Source organism: Myiozetetes cayanensis, unplaced genomic scaffold (genome assembly GCF_022539395.1).
Source record: "Myiozetetes cayanensis isolate MyiCay16 unplaced genomic scaffold, myiCay2020 scf20-37, whole genome shotgun sequence".
In the NCBI taxonomy this organism is placed as follows: Eukaryota; Metazoa; Chordata; class Aves; order Passeriformes; family Tyrannidae; genus Myiozetetes; species Myiozetetes cayanensis.
Genome location: NW_026087412.1, coordinates 5,870,266 through 5,885,099, shown reverse-complemented (window position 1 = coordinate 5,885,099; position 14,834 = coordinate 5,870,266). Strand labels below are relative to the sequence as shown.

Here is a 14,834-nt window from a genome sequence, read left to right as displayed (position 1 = left end):
AGAAATGGGCACAAACAACAAGCACAGTCTCTTCCTTGAATAGGTAAGTGAAAGGATTTATGCCCCATTTAAGACTAAAAACTGAATGGGATCCACACACCTTGTGCAACCTCCACAGCAGGAGAAATGTCATCCTTTGTGTGGTGACTCCACTTCCAAAGAACCACTTACCACAAGAAACACAACCCAGCAGGCAACAGCCCAACTGGTGTGCACTGGGGTTACTTGGCTCTCCAACAGGTCTTGTTTCCCACCAACACCTGAGCAGGTGTCAGGCTGTGCTTGCTTGATGATCAAGGATTCACGGAGTTCATATGACTGTGTGAATTTAGGCACCCAGTGCCAAGAAGCAGCTGGAGTGCCTGAGAGAGCTGACAGTAATGTGATACACACACCAAAGCCTGGTCAGCCACATGGGCCTTGTAAAAACCTGAGGTGCAATTAGTTTCTATTAAAAAAAAAAAAAAAAAAAAAAAGTATTTTCCTTTGTCTCAGGAGTCCTGAAATGGCTGCGACACAATTAAAACCGACCGAAAAAAGAATGACAATGAGGAGTGGTGAGATGCTCTTTTCTGGGGAGCGTGGGCTGGTAATGTCCTTCTGGAAGGACCTCAGAGAGAGTGGTCACTTTTGATTACTACATAATGTGAGTAATTCTCTGGAAAGACCAGTCCTTCCCTCCTGAATCATAGCAAAGGGGGGAAAAATAACACACTCCAAAAATGGAAAGCTGGACAGCCCTTGGATGCCGGGAGCCGCCCAAGATTCCTGTGTGGGGGCCACTGCAGAGAAGCTGCATGGAGTAAGGCCACTGACCCTGCCTGCTGCTCTGGGGTGACAGCTCCAGCTCTGGAGCCAAGCTTGGACCACAACACACCTACTGATGTGGCCACCCAGAGCTCTGGCAGATAGTGCAGCAACAACAACACCCTGAACTCCTCTTCCTCACCCAGAAGCCATGCCAGTCCTTCAACCCGTGCCTTTACCCTGAGGTATGAGGTACAGGTGGTTCCTTTGGAGGCTCTGCCTTCTCTGAGAAGTTTGTTCTCAGTGTAGTTCTTGGCCAGCCCACAGCAGGAACACAAGTCATGGCAGCAGCACAGTACATCTGTGGTGCCAAAATTGGGGTTATGCTTCAGACCTAGGGCAGATGGTCTTCTAAAAATCCATGTGTGGCCAGAAGTTGAGAGGAATGATTGGGAAAGATCCCTGGTTCAGTCAGGGCTTTGCCTATGATACTGGGCAAAAGGAGCAGCACTGGTGTTTGGGAAGGAAAGAGCCTGTTTTTCCCCAGGTCTCTCTAATGGCCATACAACAGACTCAGCAGCAGTCCTGAGGGTTTCAAATCTGGCACCTGAAAAACAACAGGAAGGTCCAAGAGACATCTTGAACCCCTCTTTCTTTATGTAGACATATATGGCTACACTTAAACAGAAGAAATTTTTTCTTCATCCTAATCCTCCACAAACCAGTTTGGTTTCCATTACTATATATAGCACTGGGAATCTTAGTCTATTTTTTGTCCCTTTGCATCTGATTATTTTCAGTAGAGTTCAAACTTCTCATGATATGCAGATTTTAATTAGAACATATCTATTCACACAGACTTCCATTAGCAATAAACCCACAATGGCCACATATAACGTAGAAGAATTTTATTCATACTGCAATCCCATCCCATCATCCACTGCAAATATTACAATTATCTTTAAAACATCACTGAACATCATTTTGTTCCACTTAAAGCACAGGAATCCTGGTGTTAAATGGTTACACTTCTCTTGAGATTGCTTATAACAGAACCATAATTCAAACGCTTTTTCCATGAGCTGTGAAGGTTTAAAGCAAAGAATCTGCAGTGTGTCTGTGTGCTCGAGTAACTTCTAAACAGTGAGGCTAATACTTGGTGTTTGACAAGACACGTGTCTTGCATATTATGTGAAACACTCACAATTTTTTTTACCAACACAACAGAAATGCAATAGGTAAAAGAACATACTTGAGTGACAGGTAACCTTTAAAAAATACTTCTTTTAAAAATTGCACAAGAGAATACAAAAACAGTGCAGCAAATAACCAAATGCGTATACATTGATCTATCTATATAGGATGGGGGTCTGCCTATGTAAATGTATGTGATAAAAACTGCAAGGCTGGAAACTGTGAATGGTCATATTTAATAACACGTGCAAGAAGCATAACATAATCATAATAAATAGCAGCAACAGATACACACTAAAGGGACCGCTGAAATTATGCTGAAATAAATTAAGCACCCTTAAGTGATGAGAGGAGCATGAAGCTGAGAAGCTTTTAGCTCTGTGAGAACCACTGCAGGCAGCTACTGGAATATTGGGCCCGTGGTGGGAGTCAACAGGAAAGTGTCAAGTTAGTATTTGTTAATTCCAAAGAAGAAAGCACGTTGTGTGCCAGAAGGAGTAATTTTAGCCATGTAGCCAAGTTCACCTACACCTCTAGTTTCAAAAGGGAGATTGCTGCTGTATTTCACTGCATAACCTTTGGCATATCAAAGGTACAGAAAGTTTGTATTTACTCAGAAGAATGTTATTGTAAAGAAGAAATGGAGTTTTGCCCCAGCTGAAGAGCAGGCAGTGCTGTTTAGGGTGGTTGAGATGCAGAGCTTTGCTGCTGCTGGCAACAAGTTTACCTGCAAAGGAAAAGCTTCGCAAAGCATGATCCCAACGATCCCATCCTTGAGGGCTGTGCAGATTCCCACCCTCGAGGGATCTGCAAAAAGCTCTGTTTCAGGAGGAGCCCCATGTCTAGGCATGGCAGCAATGACTGCCAGTGAGGCTGAGGGACCCTGGAGGGACCTGGGTTTGAGGATCCTGGTGCTCTTTGTTTCCAATGCCTGTCTTTTGGAGGAGAGGCAGCATTTTGAAGCACTCATTTGGCTTTCAGAAAATCTTAAAAAATTCTAAAATTTAGTCATATACTACAAGAAAGGCATTTGAATTTAAGTGGATCTTATTAAAAAGAGGCTGCTGTATTTGTCCCTGATGTTCAGAGGAGTGGCTGAGGACACTCTGCTGAGTTTCAAAGCCCACTTAATTCAGCAGAGAAGTTCCCATTGAAATTGTAAGGGCTATAATGCAAACCCTCACTTAAAAATAGCTGAGGACAAATAACTTAGGTCCTAAAGGCTCCATTTGAATTCTTAGAAAATATTGTCCCTTGACCTCTTCACCCAGAAGACTGGAGCAGGCTGTTTGCCTTAGCATATCCTACAAAGCAGACCCCAAAAGAGTTTGTGACACAGAGGAATATGGCCCCTATATCTTAGACACAAACAAAATCACCCAAAAGCTCTACTTTTCCCTGGCTTGCTGGAATGATCAAAACCTTACTCCGACCTTCCCCTTAAATTGCACAACTGCCAATTACCCCCTGGGATTTCAGATCCCTCCAGTCCATAACCAGTGAAAGTCTTTTTGAAGCGACAAACAGGAAGATATCACAGAATCACAGACTGGTTTGGGTTGGAAGGGACTTGAAACACCATGTAGTTCCAACCCCCTGCCATGGGCAGGAACACCTTTCACATCACTTGATCAAAGAAGCTTGACAAAAGGTGGATAAGACCAACTTTAAAGATAATAAGGAAAACAGAAATTCATATGTATTTTAAATAGTTAAAACCACTGTTTTGAGCCATATGATCCAACATCAGGTAAAAATCTTGTCTGCAAGCCAAGAGCCCAAAAGAGCCCCAATCTTCCCCAAAGCTAGTCTTGTCCAAACAGTTTCCTTCCCACTTCCATGATACATGAGATTTGAACTGACACCCAATACGTGACACAAACAGAAAAAATACACGTAAAATGCACACCTCTTTTTTTTTTTTTTTTTTTCTTCATAAAGCTATGGAGCTGCACAGAGCAAATTTAAGTGCACAAGGTCACACAAAGGCAGCTTTCCAGAGGAATCATTTAGACGGTGAGCGAAATGAAACTGTTGTATCTCTGAATGTTTCTCTTGAGGATTTCGGAGCAAGGGCCGAGCACTCGTTCGAAGCGGGGCCGGTCCAGCTTCACACACTTCAGGGGTCCACGTGCCACCACCGTGGCAGCCCGGGGCCGGTTCAGCAGCAGTGCTATCTCACCTGGAAACAGGGACAAACACGCTGTCACACGCCCTGGGCCTCTTTTTCGGAGGGTGCATATTCCAGCCACCATCCGGTTGCTTCGCTTGTAGAACATCTCCCTTTATATATCTCTTGATAGACACTTTACATAATTCTGTTGACAGTACAAATGCATTACACATGCATAATGCATGCGTGTAAAATGCCTTTGAAAACAAATGCTTTCAGACTGTTTTGCTGATTCTGGATCTGTCTCCTGCCAGCCTCACTGGTGTAAACCAAGGAATGGACTCAGCTTCCCTGAAATCTCTCGCTATCGCTGAAAGCAGCAGCTGACCTGCACATAACCCTTTGCATGTGAGAGTAGAACACTAATTAAGACAATAACTACTTGATCCAGACATGCCTGTCTTTCTGAACCACGCTTAGCTGAATTTTCTTACCGAAATAATCTGATGGACCGAGTCTTCCAACTTCCACGTACTCCTCGTTGTCAGACCTGCGCTGCAGGACGGAAGCTGTGCCCTGGGAAGAGAAGTGCAGAGGGTCAGCTGGCTTTGCTCAAACCTGTTCTGCTTTAAAAAGCATCCAGTCCTGGGTACTTCCTTTTGCATGCCACACTCCTTTAGTTCAGCTATGGGAGAGATGAAAATTTCAGATAATTCCTGTAATTGAATGAAAAGAATTAAAGAATTAAAAAATTAAAAAAATCCATCAGTAGAGCAAATGATTTCTCTGTTATGAATTGTTTGGATGCAGACATATTCAGCTAATAGAGAGAAGAGGAACAGGACAGAACCCAGGAACTCCTATTTAATTAAAGCACATCATGCTGTGCAAATGTATACTTTGAGATCATTTAAAAATATGTTCTGGATGGATGCAGAACCTTGCAAGAGGGAAGATTTACATCAAAAGGAATGAAAAGGCAATTTTCCCAGTCACAATTCCAGGACATGATTTCATAAGACAGCAACTAGAGTTTGTTCCTCACCTGATCTATTGCTGAAATGAGTGGTAAAAGGAGTTTTTAATGGTTGTTGCAACAAATGGTGATTTTTAAATGATTTTTTAGGGGCTTTGCCGGCTTGTGGCCTGTAGTGATCTGGACACCTGTGAGTCAGTCACTGGAGAGATGGAATGTGTCTTGTCTCCACTACCCTTAATAACTGCTGTACCTGACACGTGCTAATACATGTCAAAACTCAGTTACAGTCTATTTAAACCTTCAAAGAGGTTTTACATGCAGAAATATTCTGACCTGGAGGAAATCTTAAATTATTCTGGCATAAAGCTTTTGTAAAGGAACAGAGAAGGTATCTGCTTTTCTGGAAAAAATATTACAGTAACATATGAGTCTTTTGAGCCTTCTGAGTCCAAACCAAAAGCACAGGGAAAGGCAAAATGTTAACATGTTTTGATTTTAACTGAAAAATATAAGCCTTCTCCAGTGAAGAGTATTCAGTTCACATTCACTGGCTGCAAATATTCTGCAGCCTCCTTCCACCAAAAGACACTTATGCACCTCCAGGTATGGTGGCAGATTGAGAGACACCCCAAATCACTTTGGCTTCAATGCAGCTAAGGGTGCTCTGCACCCTGCAGAACCAGCCCTTCACTTTTGCACTGTGTTTAAATACACCCTATGGTAGTGCCACACATTGTCAGGGCTGCTTCAGGTCTGCTTTTTGCTATTCTAGGACCTGGGGACCCAGGAGTAACCCAAAGCTGCAGAATATCCACTATTATGTAGCAAATGATCATAACTTGCTTCCTTTGGAACAAGCACTACTAAGCTGCTCTAATACCCCTGTATTGCATCATGTCCTATTTCATGACAGGGTTATTTTTGAGCCCACAGACTTTACAAATTGCTGGGCTGCTCTAGGTTAACTCATGTGCTATATGAATGAAGAGGTAAATCTTGTTCCTTCTATCAAGTTTTCAGCAAAAATTCCTTATCCTTCCTGTAACTAAACTGTTCCACCAAAGCTGCTGTTTCACAAGATCTTCCAGTAAATCTGCAAGGGCATGAAAATGCAAAGATGTGTGATGAGCACCGTTACTCACACTCGCTGCAGCTTTCAGAACAGACACACATTCACAAGCAGCACTCTCAGAAATACCCCACACAGGGAAGAATGTGTGTATCGACCTCTCTCTTGCCAAAATTGGGATCAGGTGCAGCTCACTAAACTGATGCTGTTCTCATTGCCTGTGCAGTGTAGATGGATTCAGCTTCAGAATCGCTTCCAGCCCTTGTTGTCCTCTCCATCCCCATCTGGAGCCTGGCAAAAACCTAACCCCTTGACCCAAATAGCTGTCTGCAATCCTTGTCTCCAGTCTCTTTCCCAAAACTGTTCTGGTTTTTTTTTTAATCTTTCATTACAGATGTTTTATTACATAAACCAAGAAAAAGTCCCTGAAGCAATCATACTGACTGCCCAGGTCAAACTGAGAAAGGACTCAGTTCCCCAGTGCTCACCTGGAGCATGTTGCCATAAAGGTAATCACAATATCAAGCAATATTGCTTTCATCCCCCTGAGTGGCAGCTTTTATCGTGGCTAATATTTTTCTGACAAGGTCCATATGATATAAGACTCCAGTAAGTCAGTCTTCTGAAGCAATTTCTTCCACTGTTCCACTACAGTCGGTCTTTTTAATCCAAGAAACACCATGATATCTGTTGGAGAAGGACAGATGTGTCTGGCCTCCACAATAAACACTTGGCTTGGCAGGATAAAGCAATGCATATTCCAGATACATATTTTTCCACTCTTGTTTTAACAGTCACATAGGCTTTTCCCGTTGCCCAGTGAGAACAGGTCTATCATGGAGCAAAACAAGTTTCCTGAAACCCTGACAGCGAGCACCCAGATGTCAGCTCTGATTACACCGCTTGGCCTCTCATTGCACCAGTCGCCAGCTCCACAAGTACATCCTGGAGCATTGTCAGAGTGACCTTCACGGGAAGACTGTCCACCCCGTGAAACAAAGAGGATGTATTTATAATTGTCTGTCTCTATCACCTTCACTGTGTGTGTCTTATCTCTGGAATCAACGCTACTCTGACTGTGTTAGAGGAAGATTCCAGTTGCAGACGAACAGTGCAACTGGGGCAAAAACAATACAGAAATGAAATAATGTGGAATAAAATAAAATAATACAGAGTAAAGTGTTACAGGAACAATCCTTTATTCCCATATGAATTCAGTATTGATCCCTGCCCTTGCCCTCATCACAGATTTCATGGCTGTATTTCATTTTACTTTACTTGTCAAATCTTTCTGGTGAAGTTTTTAAGCTTTCTATCATTCTTGTGCTTTAGCAAACCCCACCTCCTAGAAATGATAGGACTGAATAAATCCTCTGAGCTCTGTCCTGGGAGGCAGGGGCATTATCTAGCAAGGATTCAGGGGCTTATCACTCTCCCTCCCAAACGCATTTGGTCTCAGTGGGGAAGATTTCTCCTTAAATGACATACAAAACTTGGCAAGATCAATCTCTGAAACAAACTGCACAATCCTAGATTTACAGGATCAGGCTGTTTAGTGCTGCCCAATTTAAAATACTGCCTTGTACACTCATAGCCATTTCAGCCTCCTACATCACCAAGCAAACCCTACAGAGCAGGGGCTCAAAGACTCTCCAGAAGTTTGACACCATGTAATAAATCAGGCCTTTGTGACGATATTAAACTGAAGGCAGACAGGCATGTCTTTCTGCTAGCAGACACTTGGGAGTGAAATTATGAGCTCTGGGGGATCCAGGAATATTCCCTTTCAGTCACTGGGGAGTGCCTGTATTCCCAGGAACCGGTATCATTAACCTCCTCTCCTCTCCCCCAAGTAAATACGGGCATCTTATTGCAAAAACAACAAGAGCAGGAGTTCCCAAAGCAATGTGCCATCACCACCTCTCTGCCACCCTCACCCCACGCACCTGCCTGCTCCCCCTGTCACTGTCCTGGTGCAGTGCTGGGAGTGTTTATTCGACTCCTTCAAATGCATCAGCAGTTTGGTTTGTAACAATTTACGGCTCAGATATGGCACCACAATTTAAGATATAAAAAATAAATGGAGGTTTATAATCCATGAGCTCCCATCCTCTCCAAAGTAATGAGATTTTGATAGATGTTTCGCTTTTAAACTCTCAGACCCTACAGATGAGTGAGACATCCTACAATACAAAGACAGCAGCCCGTCTGGATCAACACTGAGATTCCCAGGCCTTACTCTGCAGGTACTTACAAGCACTAATTGCTCCAGGAGCCCTGTTTTTATATTTAAGTATGAATTCTATAGCCAGCAGTTGGCTGAAGTAGCCTGGCTACAAAAGGCAAGTATGATTCATGATGCTAAAAACTGAAATGCTGTATTTTTTTCCTCTACTCCAGATCAGTGGATCAGAAGGGATCACTCCCAGGCAGCACAAGGCAAAATGTGGCAGCCTGTGTTACATCTGAGCGGGACAGGCTGTGCAGGATGGGCTTCACCAGGGCCAGGGGGTAGGATGAGAAACCCAGTGCCGTTTTAGAAACTTGTTTAAAAGTCAGTCATGTTGATCTTTTGGTTTTGCTTGTCTAGCTACCCATTTTAGAGACATAGCAATCAGTAAAAAATCTGGTGGGGCTCCATCTTTGGTGAAGGATAATTATTAAAAAGGAAAAATTATTAAAATTATAAGAAAATAATTTCAATGTTCATAAGCAGGAAATTACCTCTTCTATTTCCGTTTGTATTTCACACTTTTTTTTTTTTCTTTTTTTACTTCAAAAAAAGCACAGAAAACAGTTTTTCCCCCATGGCTTCAAAATGTTACATTTTTATCCTAGTTTTGAGCTTAGAAAGTTTTTCTAGCCTATTTTATTTTTCTCTTCACCACCCACTACAAAGAGCAGTGCAGTCTATGGAAGTGGAGATGGAAAGGTCAGGCTGATCCATCTGCGATTGCCATTAACTCCATCAATTGCAGCTACGAACATACCTTTGCTCTTTCTCACTTTGTTAATCTGCACACTCCATAATTCTCACATTCAAAAGATAAGCTTCCCCTCACTCCACAGTCACATAAACCCTCATTATATGTCACTATTAAATCTTTGCACAGTTACTACAAAAGCAGAAGGAAGGGGCTGTGCAGTGGAACAAAACGCTCCTGCTCACACGGTGAAGCAGAGGGACTGGATGGGAGCTACAGCTCTGAAATGAATTAAAAGATCTGTCACACAGTATGATTCTGCCAGTATTTTATTGAATTGCAGGCAAGATGAGGTTTGTGGAAGTAATATATTTTATTAGACGAACATGCAGAGCTAGAAAAGGGAGAAGAGCTTTTGGGCATATATGCCTTTCTTTGAGTTACCTGTTTCTCCAGGTATAGCCAATAAAATCCACCATTCCTCTGTCTACAGACACTGTCTGGGCCATGTTCCTACACTATAATAGCTACAACCACAGTAAGTTGCACCTTATTTAAACCTATCTCTGCTTACAGGTTAATGCCACCATAAATCATTCATAGAGCATCTCCAAATCATTACCTTAAATTAAGGAGAGTCAAAAGCTACAGCTCCCAATAATATAAAATTGGGAGACCTGTTTCACCCTCCATTTAAAAAACAATAATTTAAATCAGTTCTGTTGTCTGATGTGAAACCTCAAACAACTTCCCTCTCATGACTATGGTTCATGATGAGCCTGTTGAGATGGGTGGGTGCACAAACAGCCCTAGGTTTGCACTGAATGAAAAAGTGGTGGCTGTTTGCTTTTCTTATCTCCAGCAAGTGGGTTCTTTCCTGCATCCATTAGGGCTCAGTACAATCACAGTGCAAGGCAATGGCCAAGCTAATGAGCTACTGAGAGCTTTTGAGAAAAAACATGTGACATTTTACACATTCAGCTTTTTAAATGTGGTTGTGACTCAGTGAATTTGGAGTTGCACTCATTTCAGGGGATTTTCAGAAAGCCAGCACCTTGGGGATATGGTTAGGATTAATAATGCAAGGTCAGACGAGCTCTAAAGGCACCCTGATACCCACCCAATATCCTTTAGAGAGCAGTGCTGACAAAAGCACCTCTGCACTGCAACAACCACAGCATCCACGTCTACCATGATCGTTATTTTGTCGATATCAACTAATGCATCATAATCTTATTGGCCCCAATTCTCAACGACACATAAAAATCTGGCAGAGATGGAAAGCACCTGTCACTGCCCAGCTGGCAGGGGTCCTACACATCAGACTGATAGCACGGTTTGCTGCGTGTACCAGCTATATCACACCTGCAGCAGACTGCCCTATGTGTGCCTTTACTATTTAGACACGTTTATATTAGTTTAGGAATAACATCCAGACCCGAGAGAGAGGAACAAAGCTGTCTAGAGCAGCCACCAAAATAGCCACAAACATTAAGGTACTTTTAAAAAAGACAATCAATCATAAGCCAAGTGTAGCTTAAAACAGCAGCCGCAGGGCATTTCCTAGGAATATATGGGAGGCCAGGGTTAAGGCCCAGACATGACTACACCCAGCCCATCATTAATCACCAGGAAATGCCTTTGTCTTGATGGTTCAGTATTTAAAATCGTAGATGTCTGACATGGGAAGACCTTTTCAATAGTTTTGTTCATCCCCCTATCGCAGTACTTCAGACAATCTTCCCCTTCAGTGTTTATTTGATACAATCTGCATTAAACCTGTGCTGTACCTATGCATTCCCTCTGAAGTAAAAGAAATGCTATTATTAGATGTAAGAAGTCAAGATTCAGGCAGGGAAAGACCAGTAAACATAGTGAAAAACCAAAAAGATCGGAATACACTGCACCAAGTGCAATTTGCTTCATGCATGGAGACCCCTGCAGTACTTGAGTGAAACAAAGTAGGTTTTGCACAAAAATTGGCATTTTTTTGCTAAGACTTTTCTCTTGAAAGGCTTTTACAGAAGGGAAATTTTAAGTTGTATAGTATTTTGACTCCAAAATGTTGACCTTGAGTCACAGCAGCAGAGCTAAAATCAGGCAAGATCACACAAGTGTACAATAAGAAGCATATCCATGTGTTGGGGAACTCATGACTTCATCATCATTATCATCATCATCATCATCCCCCTTCATAAGATGGAGGGACACCACAGCCTCCATGTCCTGGTAGTCCCATGCTTCTTCATACCACCAGCTGCCAACTGGGACTGGGAAGCCTGGGAGTGAGGGGATGGTGACAGAGGGATAAGGATACCAGCTTTGAGCCATGGGAGGAACCCCTTGCCTGGGGTGTGATCCTCCTTGGCTAGTTGTCCTGGCTCCATGCCCAGAAAGCTGGGAAGCAGTTGCACCACAGCCTTTGGGGTTCCTTGGCATTTTTATCTTTACTCCATTCTGGGATTTTAGTCGCCACACTAATTACAAATTCAGTCACCTGTTGCAGGGGTGACAAGAAGCAGACCTACTCAGTAAAGGTGGGCTCAGATGTTGGTTTTAATGAATCATCTCAGTGATACTTGGCCTTGACTAATCAGTAGCTTCTGTGGGAAAACAACTGAATTAATATTCATCCTGGTGCCAGATTTTAGAGACCGTCTGTGCCAAGCATTATTGGCAACAAGGCCCTGTTTTCCTCCCTCAGACATGTCAGCGTACAAAGCAATAAAAGTCACAAAGGAAAAAAAATGTTGCATTTTAGAGATTCTTTCTTTCTACAAAGCTAGCCATTATCTTGACTCTCTCTGAAGCCAGGAAACGTCCACTGAGTCAACATAAAAGTGACTCCATAATGGGTTATTCATCAACTGTTCATATTTGTGACTGACCTGACAGGGCTCATCCCCTGGAAGCAGAAGCACGGAGCGCTACCACCTACAGCCAGGGCAGGGGTGAATGTATGGGAGAGAAAACATGAAAACAGTGCTCAACCTCCCTCACCCTGCCCGCAAAATCCTTTCTGGTGAAAATCGTTTTTAGCTGTTAATGTTGTTTTACGGCCCAATTACTCCTACCACCATCTGCTTCTTTGTGAAAACATTCTGTAGATGCTGAAGTAACCAGACCAAGCAAAGGGCTGAGACAGACATTGTCATTAAAGTCTCATAACTAATGCTGTGACCAGGGCTGGGAGAGCAGCTGTGGCCAGCGAGGGCAGCAGCTTCTGAGCAAGAAATAAAACTTGGAGCAAACTTGGGGAAGGAAAGAAGAGAGTTTATCACAGAGATCAGTAAAATCCCCTATATAAAGCTCTCTTTTAAGTTCTTTCAGTTGGTGAATCTTGTGTGTTCAAAGGACCAAATTCTGAAGTCCAGAATTAAAAACCTCACAAACTGAAAGTTGCCTCATCCTGGAGCACACTGGGAAGGGTCTAACATGCTCCAGAAAATCCACACTGCACAGCTAATGAAGGAACTCTAAGCGGTATATTCTTGCAGCAAATCTGCAGCCATCTCTATGGTATCTTGGCAGAGGAGGGATAAAAGCCATTCCAGTAAAGGACAGCTTTAACATAATCCAGAGAAAGGGATGAACTTCAGCAGGGATTGGAAAATTCTCCATTTCCCTTGCACCAGGTTGGGCACCACTATATTTCAGGTCTTGTTTATACTACAGTGTCTTTTGCTTGAAGACAGAGAAGCTCTCCTCAGGACAGAGTTCCCAGCTCCTGACACAGCACGTGCCTTTAATTTCAGTTCAGATTTAATGCGCCTCAGGCCATAAAGTTCTTGCTCACGTTGACTAAATGATTTGAATCAGGGCTTGTGAGCTCAGTCTTCAATGCCAAAGGAGCTTACAGGGATATTGAGAACCTTCTGAAAACCTGGAGGGGTAAACAGCCTGTGCTGCTCTCCTTGCTCCCATGGAGAGGTGTTTCATTACCTGAGAATCTCTAATGCTTCTGTAGACTTCCCTGGTAGGAAGACACTACTGGACAGGTCTAAAGAGCACCAACCATTCCCCAAAGCAGCTCAGTAAGAAGTCCCAGGCTGTTTTGAACACAGAGAAAATCCTGCACTCTGATTTCTATACAAATTCAAATGGAGCATGAATATATTAAAAATGAAACTGCCAATTACTAACTTTGAGTTTTACTTCTCCACACACCAAACCATCTCCCAGATTTCCATGTATCCTATAGTGGTGGATAAGAGGCCAGGGCGTGGCTGTCATTCCAGCATAAACTTCAATTTTATGGGTTTACAAATCAGATGTTTTAAATTACAGCTGAATGAGACTGAAGACTCCTACACAAGTTGTCATGTCAAAAGTGAACTGGGGAAACATTCATACACTTTTTTTTTTTTGTGCTGGGTATAGCATGTGCGAAAGAGAGGTTGGGAAAACTAGTTTTTTAAGCCTTTGGGAATATTATGGCTACACTGCATCCTCGCTGGGGTTTTTCCTCAAGACCTAAGTTTACCAATCTCCCAAAGACACAGAGTAACACAGCAGTCCTGTGTGTACCTCATGATGCTGACATGCACAATGTCCTCATTCCTGGTGTCCTGGAAGACCACCAGCACATCACTCCTCAGCTGCCCTTTTAGCCCTCAGGGACTGCTGATAGCATCATTCCTGGGACAGCTTTTATGTTAGAGCTAAGGATCAGCAGTTCTAGGGCTACTTTCCAAAAGAAGACAAATCCTTTGAACTATGTAGCCAAAGACACTGAAACTATTCCTTTAGCCAGTAAATAATCTTGGATTTTTATTGTTTGCCAACCTTTGATTTATGAAAGACTTTTCTACAAAAACAAGCGGAGAAATCAACAAATTTCTGTCAGCAATACAAAAATGCAAGTGACTTCCACATAACCTGCAGTAGAAAATAACACCCATCGTTTTGGGTGGCAAAATTTAACCTAAAGGAAGAAGGTTGGTCTGTTAATGACGGGATGCTGGCCATAGGGCTAGCACTGCTTCTCTGCCTGAGACCTTCCATGAGCAAAATCTTGGAGGTCCAGACCATCAAGATGTCTAACTCTCATGGATTGTTTTCAGCAAGAAGGAAGAACTATCTTAATTCTTGTGCCTGTGCTTCAGACCATAGCATGTACCACAGAGGTTGCTTCACACACCGCATCACATGGGTGTGGTGAAGACAAACCCCAGGAAGGTCATGAGATGTTCATCTACGTTAGATGGAATAAGCTGGTTAGAAGGTTACATATATATCACAGTTAATACAACTCTTACAATTATTTAATTATAAAATTATTTATCTCATACTACACGGATGGGACAATCCAGGTGAAAATTCTTTTCCATCACAAACTATTGGCTGTGTAGGTTGCTTTTACACTGTTTTGCTTCCCATTAGACCTCTTTTTCAAAATACTTTATTTTCCTAGTATAAAAGCTCTCTGATCTTAATGGTCTTGGAGAAGGATGAAGCAAGAGGACTTCTGGTTGTGGACTCAAGATTGAGTCATGACTGGGTTTGACGATATTTTTTTAATGGTACATTTTTAAACTATTATATCTTATTCTCCACTCTCTGGGTTCATAGCAACTCCCAGAATTTACATACAGTTGTCCTGGTTTCTGCCACAAACGAGGAACAAAATCTGCAAAGCTCTAAAATAGACTAGAAATACTGGCTAATCTGAAGTTTCACAAAATTCTTAAGGAAATGTTCCATCATCTATCACTTCTGAGGCTTCAGATTTTGCAGAGTTCACCACAAGCTACTGCACTGTAGTGGTTATTAGTGAGAAAGGGTTGGAAGGAAAGGCCAAAAGCTGCA

General features: G+C 42.6%; 1 protein-coding gene across 2 annotated transcripts in view; it reads right to left on the bottom strand.

The window, feature by feature from the left end:
• Window positions 1-1,640: 1,640 nt before the first annotated feature.
• PRKAR1B (protein kinase cAMP-dependent type I regulatory subunit beta) overlaps window positions 1,641-14,834 on the bottom strand; it is an 89,963-nt gene continuing 76,769 nt past the window's right edge. For both annotated transcript variants that reach the window (XM_050317426.1, XM_050317427.1), the window contains exons 10-11: window positions 4,549-4,630; window positions 1,641-4,123 (exon numbers count right to left, since the gene is read on the bottom strand). In XM_050317426.1, coding sequence (XP_050173383.1) covers window positions 3,951-4,123; window positions 4,549-4,630 — 255 coding nt within the window. In that variant the 3' untranslated portion in view covers window positions 1,641-3,950. The remainder of the gene's footprint in view (window positions 4,124-4,548; window positions 4,631-14,834) is intronic.